The 17,205-nt window shown below is 50.9% G+C and overlaps 1 protein-coding gene across 8 annotated transcripts in view; it reads left to right on the top strand.

Annotated features, from left to right (window-relative positions):
- TRAPPC9 (trafficking protein particle complex subunit 9) overlaps positions 1-17,205 on the top strand; it is a 386,159-nt gene that overhangs the window by 232,731 nt on the left and 136,223 nt on the right. For 3 of the 8 annotated variants that reach the window (XM_061438516.1, XM_061438518.1, XM_061438517.1), the window contains 2 exons: positions 9,482-9,592; positions 10,851-10,943. In XM_061438516.1, the coding sequence (XP_061294500.1) occupies positions 9,482-9,592; positions 10,851-10,943 (204 nt within the window). Of the gene's footprint in view, positions 1-9,481; positions 9,593-10,850; positions 10,944-13,011; positions 13,718-17,205 lie in introns of those variants that run through there. The other 5 variants (XM_061438519.1, XM_061438520.1, XM_061438522.1 and 2 more) reach the window with 3 other exon arrangements.

Genomic DNA, 17,205 nt, shown 5'->3' on the forward strand with positions numbered 1-17,205 from the left:
CCCAGGGGCCGGGTTGCGTGTCAGCCGACCACAGGGAAATGTTCCCGTGTTTCCACCGGTCACCAGATCTGTCCTTTCCACTTCAGTAGCCCTGGACTGACTCAGGCGTATCACCTGTCTCCCTCAGGCCAGCCTCCTCTCCCTTTTCTGGGATAGTTGCAACAGCCTTTCAGAGTCTCTCTGCTTTCAGTTTCTCCCTTTCCACCTCTTTCTCCAGGCGATGCTGAAGTGTTCATTCCAAAACATAGGCACGAGTCTGTCCCTTCCTCAGGGCATGAGTCCCCTTTGGGAAAGGGGACATCACATCACTGTTTGGGAAACTTGGTTCTAATGGACAGTAAATCTACTATCAGAGTCTTCAGCAAGATTTGGAAGCTCCGTAATCTGTGTGGCAGGAGTGAAGGTGAGATCATATCATCAGAAAAACATTCCGATGATTTGTTCTGTTTTGGGGTCACTTTAGATTGAAGGTCTCCCTTGTGGCTCAGCTGGTTAAGAATCCACCTGCAATGCAGGAGACCTGGTTTCGATCCCTGGTTTGGGAAGATCCCCTGGAGAAGGGAAAGACTACCCACTCCAGTATTCTGGCCTGGAGAATTCCATGGACTCTACAGTTCATAGGGTCACAGCGTCGGACATGACTGAGCGACTTTCACATTAGATTGAATAAGCTTCCTGGCTTTCTTAAGACTTACAAGAAAGCTCTCCATCCTCTCCACCCATATGGACAGAAGAGCCCGGTGGGCTACAGTCCATGGGGTCACAAAGCATTGGACACGACTGAGCACACACATATATGGTCTCTAACGAAGAGGAACTAAAGAGCCTCTTGATGAAAGAGAAAGAGGAGAGTGAAAAAGTTGGCTTAAAACTCAACATTCAGAAAACTAAGATCATGGCATCACTTCATGGCAAATAGATGGGGAAACAATGGAAGCAGTGAGAGACTTTATTATTGGGGGCTCCAAAATCACTACAGATGGTGACTGCAGCCATGAAATTAAAAGACGCTTGCTCCTTGGAGGAAAGCTATGACCAACCTAGACAGCACATTAAAAAGCAGAAACATTACTTTGCCAACAAAGGTCTGTCTAGTCAAAGCTGTGGTTTTTCCAGTAGTCATGTATGGATGTGAGAGTTGGACTATAAAAAAAGCTGACTGCCGAAGAATTGATGCTTTTGAACTGTGGTGTTGGAGAAGACTCTTGAGAGTCCCTTGGATTGCAAGGAAATCAGTCCTGAATATTCATTGGAAGTACTGATGATGAAGGTGAAACTCCAATATTTTGCCCACCTGATGGCGAAGAACCGACTCATTGGAAAAGACTCTGATGTGGAAAAGGTTGAAGGCAGGAGGAGAAGGGGATGACAGAGGATAAGATGATTGGATGGCATCACTAACTCAATGGACATGAGTTTGAGTAAGCTCTGGGAGTTGGTGATGGATAGAGAGGCCTGGCGTGCTGCAGTCCATGGGGTCACAAAGAGTAGGACACGATTGAGCGACTAAACTAACTAACTGCCTGTTATCAATCAGTCTTTCCTGAAAAATTAGTAGCCAGTTTCAGGACGGAGAAAGAGAAGTGTCAGTCTTTCAGTCGTGTCCAGCTCCTGACAGCTCCTGCCAGGTTCCTCTGTCCACGTGGGTTTGGCCAAAGGTCTGCGTGGCTATCACTACCAGGCTGGCTGTGTCTTCACTCACATACTGCACCCCTAGGATCGATGGAATGGTGACGTGTGGACCCTGGAGGCCTAGAAGAGTTCAGCCAGACTTGGGGAGAAAGCACCACTTAACTTTCTGGGCGTGGGGCCATGTTTTTAGACAGACTCAGACCTTGGCATAGGAGTTTCTCCTGTTCACTTTTTGCTGAGTCAGTATCGAATCATTAGCTGGGATTGTGTTGCTGGCAGGGTTGTGTGTGTTTCCTCTTGCTGCCCCACTGACTGCAACCAAGTTAATCACAGTCACCACCCCTCCTGTTTATGCAGTATTCTGCTTGTACTTTTACAAAGTTCCTTCATTTTTCTTCTTTTTGTTGTCATTGTTTTTTTCTGTTGAAGCCTCTTAATAATTCCACGACATAGGCATTCTTGTCTTTACTGAGGAAACCGAGGTTCAGAGAAATTAAATGACTTACTTAAGATATTCCACCCTTTAAGTGACCAAACTGGATGCTGATAAGAAATCTTCAGACTCTGAATTTCTCCTCCTGCACCAAGTGTGCTGTTCACTCAGGCTGCTTTCAGGTGACTTCTTGCCGAAGACTTTTTTCCTTTTGCTTTCTTAAAGTTTAGCTTGGTTAGGATGTTTCTGGATATAGAAAATTAAAAATTTATACGGCTTGGGGTTTGTTGAGCTTCCTGAATCTGTACATTGATGTGTTGTGTTTTTTTTTTGGCCAAATCTGGGGAATTTTCAGCCATAATTTTTTCAAAAACTGTGCGTTTTGTTTTGTTTCATCTCAAACTCCTATGACATGACTTTTAGAGATTTTCTTCTCTCATAGGACTGTTTTTATCCCCTTTTTTCCCTCCAGTGTTTCCATTGGATATATTATTAATCTATCTTCAAGTATGCTTGTTTAATTCCTTTGTGGTTCAAAAAAATGTTTGCGTGATTTTTATTCTTTCAAAGTCGCTAGAGATGTTTCCCTGCATGGCCTAGAAATGGTTTAATTTGGTAAATGTTGGGTATAACCTGACAAGTGTGGATATCCTGCCATTTTGATGGTGGAATGTTCGCTAAGTATCAGGTACTTGCTGTTTATTCTGTATCCTTTCTTATTCCACAGCAGATCATCCCCTCAGTTCCTCAGGTAATTCACCACCTGGTGAAACTTTCAGTTCAGGTTTTTCCTCAGGTTTCTCCTTGCTTTTTCTTTGCATCTCCTGTTTCTTTGCTGAGATTTTATCTTTTCATTTGTTTCGAGTGTGTCTGCCCTTACTTTGCAGAACATGGTTAAAGTCTTCTTGTGATAAGACTGTCATCTTGAAGTTGTAGTCTATTGATTTTTATTTTCCATTGCAATTGGCTTTTTCCCGGGTTCTTCCTATGCTGCGTGATTGCTGTGAGATGTTGGGGCCCTGCTTGCGTCCTGAAGGGAACGTGGGTATTTTTGTTTTGGTGGGTGGTCTGCACCACGGCTCTGTGGCATCTGCTGTGGACCGGGCTGCACTGCTGGTTTCTGAGTCTGCGGTGCTCCTTGGGCCATCCCGTGGGTGCCTTCCTGGAGCTCAGTTACTGGAGCCCATGGCTTGCCGCTCAGGATCTGTCCCTCCATGCTCGTTCCACAGAGAGCCCAGGTCAAGTACCACTTCAGCAAGCCACTGTCTTCCCCTCTGTCCTTTCTACAGTCTCCCCAGCACTGTCCAGGGGCCTGCCTTCCCTGTCTCTCCACAGCAAAGCCAGGGTTTGAGTTCCCTGCTGTGTGTCTGTGTATGGGACTGTTGGTCAGAGGACAGAGAGGGGGAATCAAAGTGATGGGGACTGGCCCTGTGCTTGTGGGACTGGCCGCTTGGGTCCCTTGGTGTCCTGGTCTTGAATGACTCCCGTCATGGTGCTGTTTCATAGAGGTACTGCCTGGGGGCTGGGGGCTGGGAGAAAGGAGAAAAAAGAACAAGCCCAGAGGACCTCCTCTCCCACCCTTTCATGATGTTCAGAGGAACTTGGATTTCAGATCTCCTTCCCAAATCCACCTTCTATAATTTACTTTTCAGACCATTAGATAGCTGCTGCCTGCCTTGTATGTAGGATTTATAGTTGGATTCAGTAGGGGTGACAGGGGATGGGTTATTTGTGCTTACTCCATCTTTTCCAGAGTAAGAACTCCTCATGTTTTAAAAAGCATAAACCAATTCATGTCAGTCATCCGCTCAGGTCCAGTCAAGTCATCCTGAACGTTTTACACGACCTTTACTCTGGCATTAACTTTGCACCTCTCTGCTCTTGGCTCATTCTGTCCGTTGATTCCACCCTGCTCTAAGATTCGGCCTTAACTGCCTTCTCTGGAAAGCACTCCTCCAAGACCTTCAGACGATCGCCTTCTTACTGTGTGGGTCTGAAGTGAAATGCTATTTCAGAGAGGCCCTCCTTCGCCCTTACCTCTGAGGTCAGTTGTTGTCTCTATTTATGATTTCAGGTTGCTGTTCAGTTGCTAAGTCGTGTCTGACTCGTGCGACCCCATGGGCTGTCACCTGCCATTCTCCTCTGTCTGTGGGATTTCCCGGGTGAGAGTGCTGTTCGTAGCTCGGTCGGTGGAGTCTGCCGGCAGTGCAGGAGACCCGGGTTCAACCCCTGGGTCGGGAAGATCCCCTGGAGAAGGGAATGGCCACACACTCCAGTGTTCTTGCCTGGAGAATCCCACGGACAGAGGAGCCTGGTGGGCTACAGTCTATGGGGTTGCAAGAGTCGGACACGACTGAGCGACTAAGCACACACCCAGCACAATACTGGAGTGGGTTTTCATTTCCTTCTCCAGGGGACCTTTCTGACCCAGGGATCAAACACACATTTCCTGCATTGGCATGCAGGTTCTTTACCACTGAGCCACCTGGGAAGCCCAAGATTTCAGGAGATGCACTTAATTAAAAAAAAAAAATTGTTATCATGCGTGTCTTGTTCTCTGCCTCAAGTCCTAGCCCACGTCCCACACTAGCCATCTCTGTGGCAGCCAGATTTATGCAGGGTGACTTGACGGCACCTCAGCTTCACTCTGCTGGGTAGCTCTTGATTTCTGGAATGTTCTGAGGGTCTTCTCTGAGGCTGAAGCATGGGTGCTCACCCTGCCCAGGGCCTGCAGCGAGTGTGGGGTGTTGACTCTTTGCAGGGAAGCCTGAGCTGGGCGGTGGGGGCTGCTCGACAAGTAACCCCTGTCCTCCGCTGACCTGCTCCCCTCGGTGTCCCCTCCCCAGACGCCCACTCCCACCCCACCCTCTTCTCAGTCTCAGCTTCCTGGGCAGTGGGCGCCCAGGCTGAGGCAACATTCTAAGTGACTTTAAAAAGATCTCTTAGAAAACACGTTAAGTGTAAGCAACATGTACAGAAAGGCTAAAGCAGAGACATCACTTTGCCAACAAAGGTGCGTCTAGTCAAAGCTCTGGTTTTCCCTGTAGTCATGTATGAATGTGAGGGTTGGACTATAAAGAAGGCTGAGTGCCAAAGAATTGACGTTTTCGAACTTTGGTGCTGGAAAAGAAGACTCTTGAGAGTCCCTTGGACTGCACGGAGATCCAACCAGTCAGTCGTAAAGGAAATCAGTCCTGAATACTCATTGGAAGGACTGATGCTGAAGCTGAAGCTATAATACTTTGGCCACCTGATGCGAAGAGCCGACTCATTGGAAAAGACCCTGATCTGGGAAAGACTGAGGGCAAGAGGAGAAGTGGGTGACAGAGGATGAGATGATTGGATGGCATCACTGACTCAGTGGACCTGAGTTTGAGCACACTCGGGGAGATGGTGAAGGACAGGGAAGCCTGGAGTGCTGCAGTCCATAGGATCACAGAGTTGGACATGACTTAGCTACTGAATGACAGCAAAGGGGATAATCACCAACCACACAGGTTTGTCAAAGCTTTACATTTTGCTGTATTTGCTTCTGTTTTTCTAATTTAAAGAAAGAAAAATGAAACTGTTAAAGCTGTGCATGCTCCTCTGTGACCCTATTCTCTTTCTCCCTCACGGAGAGTGACTACTACCATCCAGTTGACTATTATCAGCAGTACCGAGTAATTTTAAGTATTTTAAACTTGATATAAACGTATACTGTAATTACCTCCTGCCATGAACTGTTCGCTCAGCCTTGTTAACGTGAGACCTAGCCTGCAGTGAGGTATGGAGTTCTTAATTCATCCTCACTTACATATGTATATGCTTCCAGTGTGTGGCTGTTACAGATTTACTTACTGTTACTTTACATTCGTGGATCTGCTTCTGGGTTGGTTTTCCTTCCCTGATGTGTTTATCTCTCCTCCACTGCTGTGGGCCTTCATTATTACAGCTTTATGGCAGTTCTTGATATCTGGCTGGTCAGATCCCTTCCAAAACCTTTCTCGATGTTTCACATGTTCTCGGCCTTTGATCTTATATATGGATTTTAGAAGCAGTGTATCAAGTTTGACCAAAACCAGAACTCTGTTGAGATTTTTTACTGAGTTGCATTAAATTTGTATAAACCAGGAAAGAAGTGTGTGCGTGCTCAGTTGCTTTAGTTGCGTCTGATTCTTTGTGACCCTGTGAACTGTAGCCTGCCAGTCTGTGCCATCCATGGGATTTTGCAGGCAAGACTACTGGAATGGAAAAGGAATGAGTCCTTTAAAAATACCAAGCTTTCCTACTCTTGAACATAAAACATCTCTTTAATGTCATTCCATAAAACTTTAGAATTTTTTCCATTAATGTCCTGTATACATTTTGTTAGAGTTACCCCTAGGTGCATTGCTATTGTGGATATATTTTTAAAAAAATGTATTCTATTATTGTTTTTAGTTGATATATAGGAATACTATTATTGATTTTGTGTGTGGATATATGTCTTAAATCTGTATTCAGCAACCTTTTTGAACCCATTTTTCCTTATTTTATGAAATATGACTAAATTTTTTTTCACTTTTAATTCCCCTTATCTTTCCAGGCTTACTCCCCCTCATAAGAATTTGGGGTCCGTGAAAGCGGAGACCCTGCTTCTCTTGTTGATTTCCATATCCCAAGTGCTTAGAATAGCACCTTACATGGGACAGGGACTCAGTAGGTATTTATATGAATTAAAAAGTAGAGCCGTCCTTCTCGTGGACAGTGGAAATGGTGCATCCTCAGTCTGTAGACGTGGCCGCGCCCGTGTTGCTCGCTGTGTGGGCCGTGCTGCTCTTTCCGCCTGGCAGCCTCATCCGGCCCTCGACTGCACTTCAGCTTCCTCTCAGCTGCTGGGCCTTTGCTGCCCAACCCCTCTCCCCGTGCCCTGACCAGGCAGATGGATCTAAAGCTCTGCTCTGATCTCAGTTCTTCCAGGTAGCTTTCCTGGGCTTCCTTGTACTCCAGAAAGATGGATTCAGAAAAATGAACAGCAAACCAACAAACAAAGGAAAAATAAAACCAAAAAGCACACAAGAGTTAACAGTGAATTATACACTCAAGCCCCAGGTTAAAGCTTAAGAGAATCATCCACAGTGATACAGGAAGATACACAGAGTAAGTGACATGATGGTGGAGCACAGCACTGTGGCAGTTTGGGAAAGGGAATTAATTTATGAGTAAAAGATAGAAAACGAAGATCCACCAACATCTCTTACTGCCAACTTAGGAGGAACAGAAACCCTGGATCAAGCCGCCCCCGCAATCAGACACTGAGTCAGAAAAAAATAGAGGCCAAAAAAAGTGTTATATTCTGACATCCATCATTTCTGTGCAGTTATATCTAACAACTATATTCTACAAGTGAAAACAACACAGATTTGAGTCTTGTCTTTTCTGCTTAAAAAGAAAAATAATCACTTGAGTTTTCCACCTCTGATAAATGTTTTATGAATTCCCCTTTCTGATGAAAGATTTTGCTGTGATTAAAGATTTCATGAAGTTATGACAAGGGTGGAATAGATCTTCATTCTCGAAAGCGCAATTTTCCTGTGGGCTGAGTGAAGAGCCCTCTCGTAGGCAGCTGTCAGAGCTCATGAACATTTTTCCAAGTGCTGCACCTCTGGGAGGACATCCCCACCCACAGAACCCACAACCAACCGCAGCCACGTCGGGTGACATCTCCTGGTGCACGGCTGGATGATCCAGCCGCTGCTGCCCTTCTTCCCGTGAGAGTAGCTGCACGCAGTTGGTGTGTGTTTTGAAAATGTGGTGTTTCACCCGTGCCAGGTGACCTTTGAGTGATGCCAGTCTCTGTGTGTGTGTGTGTGAACCGCTGGTCAAGTCACGGCGCCCTCGCCACCTCAGTTCCCTTCTCTGGGAAGGACGGAGGTCGCGGCCTGGACAGGAACACGCGTCTTGGTCTGCTGTGAGCTCTGCAGGATTTCCAGCTCCAGGTGTGGACGGTCTCAGCCACCCGCCAGCATCTCTTGCCATCTCCTGAGCCGCCCTCCCCTCTCCCCTCAGTGGGTCTCGGGAGGACGACCTCCCTGGGCTCTTGTACGAGATAACCACGTGCGGGCAGCCCGGCACCTGTGGCTGTGCGTCCTGTCTCCCCTTCACTTAACCACCAGCGAAACCTTACATCACCACACTTGGAGAAGCACCTCTGAGAGTTCCGATGCCCTTTGGAAGGTCACATGTTGAAGAAAGGCTCAGCTGAAAATGACCCGGAGCACAGATCCTTTTCCGAGTCTTCTCTTTTTTTCCTTCTGTGAAAATCCAGCTGCCCTTTTCCTCCAGGAGGGAGAACGGCCCAGCCTCTGTTGCTGGCTACCCTATCTGCTCCTGTCTCGGGCCTGGGTGTCCCGGATTCCATGAGCGGATGCTTCTCGATCAGCTGTCACACGCCAGCTGTGACACTTGGCATTTGAGATGCTGTGTTAGTTTTAAGCAAGCATTCGACCATAACGGGGCCCTGACAAATGGAAGCCAACACAAACCGCAGCGTGCGTGGCTGGACTTCTCTTTTACGCATGTAGCTAGTGAGCATGTACCGTCATTTCCCAGACCCCCAGGCCCCACCTGACCCCCCCCATAACATGGTGATTGTCCCCATTGTCCCCGAAAGCCCTGAGCTTTCTGGGTCCTGCTCCTCCCTGAGTGGGAAGGAAGCGAGTCAGTAGACGAAAGGGAGACATCATCCCCTTCCAGGGCTCGTCATCTTATTTGGGATGGGAAGTCTCTAGAAGCCGATTACTTGGTGGACCTTCATCCAGTGGCCACCCCCCTCGGGGCCTAGGGTGGTCGGCACCTGGTTTCTGCAGCTTTACCATCTGTAGTAGTGAAAGCCGGAAGGTTTCAGGTGGGTGGTGAGTGACCTCATGGTGTCATCCACAGTTCTGGAGGGACTGAGGGACGGTCCCCGTGAGGACTCTTGGTCAATGTGTGTGCAGCGTGGACATGGTTCTCTGTGGACATGGCTCTCTGTGTACCCCTGCTCAGTACCCAACCTGGCACCCACAGAAATCCCGGACCATGACGCTGTGGTTGTTTATTGACCACCACCATATGCCGAGTGCTTTCCCGTTGGGTCAGGCGTCCTGGTGGTCATGTGTGAGGCTTGGAGAACTCAAGGTCCCTTCCCAAGGTCACCTGATGTGTAAAGGGCACAGGTGGGTTATAGGCATGTGCCCCAGGATCAAGGAGGCCTCCTGTGCAGACCCACTGTGTAGAATTCACAGTCAGTTCAGAATGAGTCTTCTCCGTAAGCCTTTGTGTCTGGGGGGCACGACGTTTTGATAAACCGCACCTCTGACGTGCCCCAGAACCGTCAGATCTTTGGGGAGGGGAGGCAGAGTCACTGTGCTCTTTGTCAGAAGATGCTGACCTGGGCTCTGTCTCTCGCCGCAGCACCCGGCAATGCCACCTGCTCCTGGACGTCTTCAACGCCATGGAGCACGAGCTGAGCGTCCGCGCCCGGAGCGACGAGGAGCTCATCCTGCACGCAGGCGAGTGCCAGCGGTAAGTGTCCCCCAGGCCCCCGGCCCTGCTGTCACCACCCGTGGGGGAGCAGAGTCAGGCTGGCCCCTGAGACCCTGGGGCTGGGCAGTCTGGTCCCCCTCTCAGAGACACTGTGGTCCTTATTCAGGTTCAGGGAAAGGACGGGAGTGGTCGTAAGGTCAAGGGAGAGCCGGCCGATGTCCATCAAGCACCATGTCTAAGGACACCCAGACTCTGGGCAAGACCTTTCACTTTCAAATCCTTAGGAGAGCTGTATCGGGGGCACTGGGTGTCGATCTCAGGGATGTATATCAGCATCACTGGGAAGCTCCTCGGAGGACTTAATGCTGCAGCAGCCAGGCCAGGCTCAGGCCTTTGGGAGAGAGGCACCGCCACCCAAGCTCAGCCCACGGAGGCCAGTTTCTTACAAAAGTAAATGTGCACATACTCCACCTAGCTATCCCAACGCTAGTTGTTCAAGAAAAGTTAAAAAAATATATATATATATATGTTTACAAAAGACCTGTAAAGAATGTCCCAAGCCAAAAGCTAGAAAGAGCTTGGGTGTCCATATCCTTGGAGCAGGACTACCCAATGGTGGCATTTCCCTGGTGCAATATTACTCAGCAGGCAAAACCAGCGCACTCCTGACACAGCACCACAGTCGGGGTCAGGAAGCTCATGCTGAGCGCAGGTGCCTGACCCAGCATGGTTCCAGGCATCTGAGACCCCGGGACCAGCAAGACTCTGCTAAGATGACGGTAAAAGCAGAGCGTTGCTTCCGGAGAAGACAGGGTGGGCTTTGACCAGGAAGGGGCGCAGGGCATAGTCTGGGTGATGGTCGTGTTGTGTGACTCGATATTTGGGTGTGGGTTACACAGGTGTTTTGCCATTGTTAAGATTTAGCCAATGTGCACTTAAGATTTGTGCGTCCCACCGTTAAGTTGGTTTTGTATCAAAAGGAAAACTGTCGGCACGCGTGGAACTCTGTTGCTCGGAGGACTTGGGTGGTGTCTCGCGATAGCTGCGCTAGTCTCGGGAATGCCTAAAAAGTTAGATTCCCGGCAGAGGGCTGGGCAGGCGGACGGGGTGAGCTGATCGGAGTGAAGTGTTAGTTACGGGATATGTCATACAATGGGTGGAGAATGTTCTCTGAGGAATTCTTTCAACTCATAAGAAAACACTGGGAAGAAACGAGCAAACGAACGAGCAGCGGAGCCTGACGCTCCTCATCCCACCTCCCTTCCTCTTCCTCCTGTGGGGGTCTCCGTGTCTCCAGGACGTGGCATTGTCATGCCGCCCTTCACTACCGCGTCATCGTGTTTATTTACGGCCCCAGGAAGCACTGTTTTCAGAGGCGTCTGTTGATGACGTAAGTGGTTGCGCGTCGTGTATCTCTTTCTGTGTGCCCTTTAGTTGCTCTCGACAGCGTCATGCTTTGGAGCTGAGGTCCCGCCCTCCGACGGGTCCCGCCCTCCGACGGCGCCTTGTGCCCGGTTCCCACGAGCGCCCGTTCAACCATCTCGTGCTGATCCACACAAGGTCGCTCCCAGGGTGCGGCCGTCTGATGCCCCTATTGATGACCCAGGAATGCCCAGTCGTGTTCGCCGTCCGGGGCTGGTAGTCGGGAGGGCTTTACCGCCTAACCCTCGGGAGGAAGGACCTGCCCCGCCCGACAGCTCCTGTTCTCAGGGGTTCTTGCCGTGTGGCTGCGTGCGGGGACCAGGTGCTGCTGTGTGGAGGCTGTGGCGGTGAATGCTCTGGCTCTGGGGCGTAAGTACAGCTCTTTCCTGGGGCGCTGCCCCATCCTTGGGGTCAAGGCCACCAGCAGCCGCCTGGGCCACGTGCTGGTCTCCAAGTGGGGCAGGAGACCGTCTGCCTCGTCTAGACCTTTAGATACGACCTGAGATCCCAGAGGGCACCATTCAGGTCGTCTCATGACACCAATAATAAGATCTGCTTTTAAAAAATGTACAGATCGCCTAGCCTGTTCTAAGGTTGACTCATGCCTGGCGGCGCCGGAAGTCTCAGCACTGTTAACGAGCCCATTCACAAACCAGCACAGTTCCTTCTTGTGCTTCCGGCTTCTTCCTTGTTAAGCTTTGTGCTTAAGTCCTCATTTCTCAATGCTCCTAACTCACACATTCTTTATTCATTCATAAAATATTCATTCAATAAATATCAGTGCTTCCAGAACATGCTCCATGGAGCCTGCATCGGGATGAGTAAGTCAGGACCCTCCCTGGCCGGGGAATGATGACAGCTTGGCGAGGGTCTCGGGCAGCCGGGCTGTTTGGGGGTGGGGTACAGCCAAGCTCACGATGCCCTGTCTGTCTGGGGAGTCAGCTTGCCCCGGACCCACCAGCCCATGGGCGTCCTGTGTTGGCGGGACGCAGGAGTCCCCGTGCCTCCTCTCTAGAACTCTCCAGCCTTGCCTGGTTCTGACACGTGCTCCGTCTCCGTGGAGGGGTCCCGGGCCATTGGTCTGATGGAGCTGGTCTGGGGGAGGAAGCAGTGGTGGGTGGACCTTGCCTGGCAGCCGTGGGACACCCTGAGACTGAGCTGCGGTCCTCGTCCCTCCAGGCTATATCTCCTCGGAGCCCCATACTCCCCCCATCCTCTGGAGTCCTGAGCTCAACCCCCGCCAGGCTCTTCCTGCGTCGTGCAGAGCCAGCTCCAGCACAGCTCAGCGTCCTCGGGCACTGACACATGCTGCCCTTGGACAGGCTCGGCCACCCTGGGGTGGGCAGGGCAGGCCACCCGCCCCCCAGCGGTGAGCGGTCCTCAGACTCTGGTGTGATCGTTGAGCGTGGCACAGCCTCCCCTTCAGCAAGAAGCTGCCCCTGAAAGCCGCGTAGCCGTGAGGCTGCCCTTGGTGGAGCCCTGGCATCCTGGGGCACCTGGGGCATTGCACAGGAGAGGGGCCAGCTCTAGTTGGGCTGTGGGGGTGCCTGGGTCTCTCCCTTCTGGGTAGGAAGGTGTGCCCAGGACAAGCGTAACGTGTCCTCTGGAGTGCGGAGAGCAGTGTCCGAGCCCCGGCTGTTTGGAGCAGTTTCGGTGCTCTGTCCTCTTAGTACCCTCTCGCGAGAATGTCTGTCCACGGGTTACAGACAAGCAGGCTGAATCAGATCAGAGGGGACTCAGGTCTGCCTGACCGTGGCCGAGCGCTAGGATGGCTGCAGGAGTAAGGGAGCGGGTGTTGTCCCTGTGTCCTCCTTCTCTCTGTGCAGCCTGAGGCAAGCCGTGAGCAGCACTGATCCACTGTCCCGTCCAGGCGGGGAGGAGGGCCGGGGAGGGGCCATCTGGGCTCCGACTTCCAGGGTGTTCAGGGATTCAAGCGTTTCCTGAGTGTCCGGTGAGGGGCATGAGGGACTGCCTCATAGGCTGAATATTTGAGCTTCTAAACTGGAAATAACACTCTTAATCCCTGTATTTCTTAGAGAGATCTCTTTTCATCGTGTCATTTAAAAGACAGCATTCTAGCAAACGGATGGAGCAAGTACCTTTCACCTTCCTCATCTCTTCCTGGGAAAGGTCCTTTGGAAATCAGTGACTCATCTCTGGTTCTGTGGCCTGGTTGATACATTAATTCTGTAATTAAGGGCCATTTGTTCACCTCACTTCCGCCTGACACGATTTGTGATGCTTGGTCTGCACCGATTCCATTTCCTGGGGCTCCACGCGATCGGTCATGACCTTGAGAGTGTCCTCAGGACTTGGAGCTAGGTAGGTGCCTGTAGTAACGTTCACTTCTCCCTGAGGGGTGTTGGAAAGAGGATCCCACTTTCTCAGGCACTCCTGCCTTCTGTCCTCACGCTCAGGGCTCAGGCGCTGCGCTTGTTTCTGCCTCCTGTGAGCGCGGTCACGGCCCTGCTGTTGGTGGAAGCTGCAGCCCAGAGCTTCCCAGTTGACCTCTCCTCGGAGTCACCTACTCCTCTTTACGCTGTATCCCCAGGCCTGGGCGTCCCTCCGCCTCCAGTTTCAAAAGATGGCCAGAAACCATGGAACGCTTTCTGACTGAAACATCGTAAACTTCCTTAAGAAAATACGGTGTCCCCAGCAGCAAATTTACTGGAAGAATTAAGATATGATAATTATTGTGTTTTTGTTTAATTATCAAACCATTAAAATTAAATTTCATGACAACCCTCGTTTACTCATAAATCTATTTACCATGGCAGATGTTTTCTCAGCTCCCTCCCCAACCCCCCATCTCGTCCCACCCTCCCTTGCAGGGAACCTCCGCCTGCTCAGCAGCCCGGCATCGGCTGGTCTGGGCATCGCCTCCCTGGGGGCCCCACCGCTGTGTCTCTGGGAACAGATGAGCCCGTCACATGTCTGGACAGCACACCACGTGGGTCCTAGAGCGGCTTTCCTGCCAAAGGGGCGGAAGAAGCCCAGCAGGGTCCCCTGGGCCACTTCAGTGATGGAGCTGCAGGGAAGGGGCGTGTCCTTATTCTTTCTTTTAGTGGGAAACTTTCCTGTGGACACTTTGAACATATGCAGAAGGTGGCCATAAGAGGACCTCTCACCCTGCTTCTACACCAGGGACTCATGGGCAGTCTTCCCTGTCTCTCCCTCATCAGCTTCCCCATGTTCTTGTGTTATTTTGAAGCAGATTCAAGGCAACCTCTTATTTCATCTGTAAACATTTTAATTGTCAGCACTGGAGCGCTTTTTAAAATCCTAACTGCAATGACTTGGACTGTGAAGAAAGCTGCGTGCCGAAGAATTGATGCTTTTGAACTGTGGTGTTGGAGAAGACTCTTGAGAGTCCCTTGGACTGCAAGGAGATCCAACCAGTCCATTCTGAAGGAGATCAGTCCTGGGATTTCTTTGGAAGGAATGATGCTAAAGCTGAAACTCCAGTACTTTGGCCACCTCATGCGAGGAGTTGACTCATTGGAAAAGACTCTGATGCTGGGCGGGATTGGGGGCAGGAGGAGAAGGGGACGACAGAGGATGAGATGGCTGGATGGCACCACTGACTCAATGGACGTGAGTTTGGGTGAACTCCTTGAGATGGTGATGGACAGGGAGGCCTGGCGTGCTGGGATTCATGGGGTCGCAAAGAGTCGGACACGACTGAGTGACTCAACTGAACTGAACTGAATGCCATACCATGTTTTAAAATGAACATCGTCAACCTTGGAGCCTTTTTTAAAAAACGTAACTGCAGTGCCGCCCCATGTTTAAAGACAAACAGTTCCTTCATACGAATGCGTACATTTCTAGTGACCTTGGTGTCATTTGCTTTTTAAACCTGCAATCAGAATTCATGAGGTCCATTAGCGTCCAGTCCGTTTTGAGTCTGTAGGTCCCTGTGCACCTCTCTCTCTCAGTGTCCATGGGCCACATCAGGGCCCCCAGGTGGGGACGTGGCCGCTTGGGTGCCTCTGGTGGTGGTGACCTTGCTCCTGTGACTGACTTCTTTTTCTTTATTCCTCATTAAATCGGTAGTAAGCTCTAGAGGTTTCATCATATTGCGTGATTTTTATTTTTTTGCAAAGAATCTCCATCAGAAGGCATTGGTGTCTGGCTTATCTGCTTTCTGTGATGGAACCATTATTATTAGATCTTTTCCTCTTATCTCACCTTGCACCCCACACGCATGCCTTTTCATCCCCAGCAGATCAGTCAACATTAAGAAAACTCACTGACTCTTTTTCATAAGCTCAGGATGAAACACATAAGCATTTTCTGTCTGGGGTTTGGAAAATGACCAGATGAAGCAGTGCAGCGTTTTCTGTGTCTGTGTCTCTGTGCTCTAAGTCACCCCGCTCGTCGGATAATTAAGGCTCAGCAGCTGCTCAGGCAGACACATCGGGGGAACGCTGGTGCCGTTTGGGGCTCTCAGCGGCCCGGCGGGATGGGGAAGCCTTGCTGCCGCCTCTGGGAGCTGGCGTGGCCCTGGACCTGAGTGGCTCGGGGTCTGGCAGGACCAGGCTGCAGCCCCCAGGGGCGAGGCAGCGTCCTGGATGTCCACGGGAGCTGACGGGAGTAGAGGGAGTCTGGATCAGCCGGAGCAGCGTCTGTGTGTGTTTGCCGTACTCTGTGCTGCCCCCTCCAAAACCAGTGGAAGCTGGTCACTGTTTGTGTTTTTCCAGGGCAAGGCTTATTTTTCCCATCCGATTAACAGCTCACTGGAGCTTAGGATGGGAGAGGTGGGTGTTTCCTGTGCTCAAGTGCGGAGGGAGGTGGGAGTGAACTCGTCTGGGCCGGAACTTAGTGGACCTTGGATGCCAGGGTGGAAGGAAATGAGTCTTAGTACATTTTTAACGATGGACACATTTGAAGATGTCTGTGTCATTTGGGCTTTCCAGTTTTAACCTGCAGGACAAATGACAGCTTTACTGCTGGCTCAAAATCCTCCTGTGTGAGTCACGGTCAAAGCCACATCTGTCCTTGGAGGGGAAGGGATGCTCACAAGAGAATTCAAGGCACGAGAGTGTCAGATTGACCTTTTAGGAAGTATCTGGAAGAGGTGGTGGCTGGTGAGAGTCTGGGTGTGGGCAGGTGTCTGAGCTAGGGTTTGCACCAGGTCGTAGGAGGCCTGCTGCCGTGAGCACCCCCAACCCTCCGCCCTCTGCCGGCTCCATGGGTGGTTCTGCCTGTGAGTCGAGAGCTTCCGTCCTCTCCAGGCACTAGAGATGCAGGTGTTACAGGACAATGGCTCAGAGAACCCAGAGGGTGTTGGGAGGGAAAGGCCAGTCAGTGACTAGACAATCAAATAGGTCAAGGGCAAGGCTGAATGCTAGACCAGTGCAGAGCGGGCACCAGAGGAGGGTCAGAGCAGCCAACGGGAACCCGAGAGGTGGGGGGGAGTTGGGTCACAGGGCAAAGGCTGCGAGTCTCTCAGTTGAATGTAAAGAGAAGAGCACGTGCGCACGCCGTCTGTGCCCCCACCCCCCAGACCGGCTCCTCACCGGGGGCTGTTTTATTTGTTTCCTGCTTGCTGCCGTGTGTTCTGTGGGTGTGGACCAAGGTAGAAGGAAGTGTATCTATCACTGCAAAGTCCCCTGGGCTCCCCTGTTCATCCCTCCCTCCCCGCTGACCCCTGGTAACCACTGGTCCTCTTCCTGCCTCCTTAGTTTTGCCTCTTCCAGAAGGTCACAGAGTGGGGAGCATACAGGATGTCGCCTTTTTGAGCTGACCTCTGTTGTTTAGTGACAACGCGCTGAAGGTTCTTCCTCCACGTGTTTTCATGGCTTGATAGCTCATTTCTTTTTAGCACTGAGTGTCCATGAGCAGGGTTTTGTGTGGACATAAGTTTTCAGCTCCTTTGGGTGGATACCAAGAAGCATGACTGATGAGCATATACGGTTAAGAGTGTTTATTTTTGCCAGAATTGTCGTGCATTTTTAAAAGCCAAAAACAAAGCACCCCTTTCTGCCTCTTTCATCACCCAGTTCCCAATTGATATTCTATAGAAGAAGGGAAAAAAAGAGAAAGAGGAAGTGCTGGAGGGAAACAGCACAGGGCCTGGCGGGGGCTTGGGGCGCCCTGCTGTGTTTGGGAGGGCCCCTCTGGACCCAGCCTGCGCATCTGCTCCTCATCCTGGGAGCTTCGGGCTTCCCTGCCCCCCTGCTGCTTCTCCACGTGTCCTCTGCATCTCGTGTGGTGACAGCCCTATT

Source organism: Bos javanicus, chromosome 14, assembly GCF_032452875.1.
Source record: "Bos javanicus breed banteng chromosome 14, ARS-OSU_banteng_1.0, whole genome shotgun sequence".
Taxonomy (NCBI): domain Eukaryota; kingdom Metazoa; phylum Chordata; class Mammalia; order Artiodactyla; family Bovidae; genus Bos; species Bos javanicus.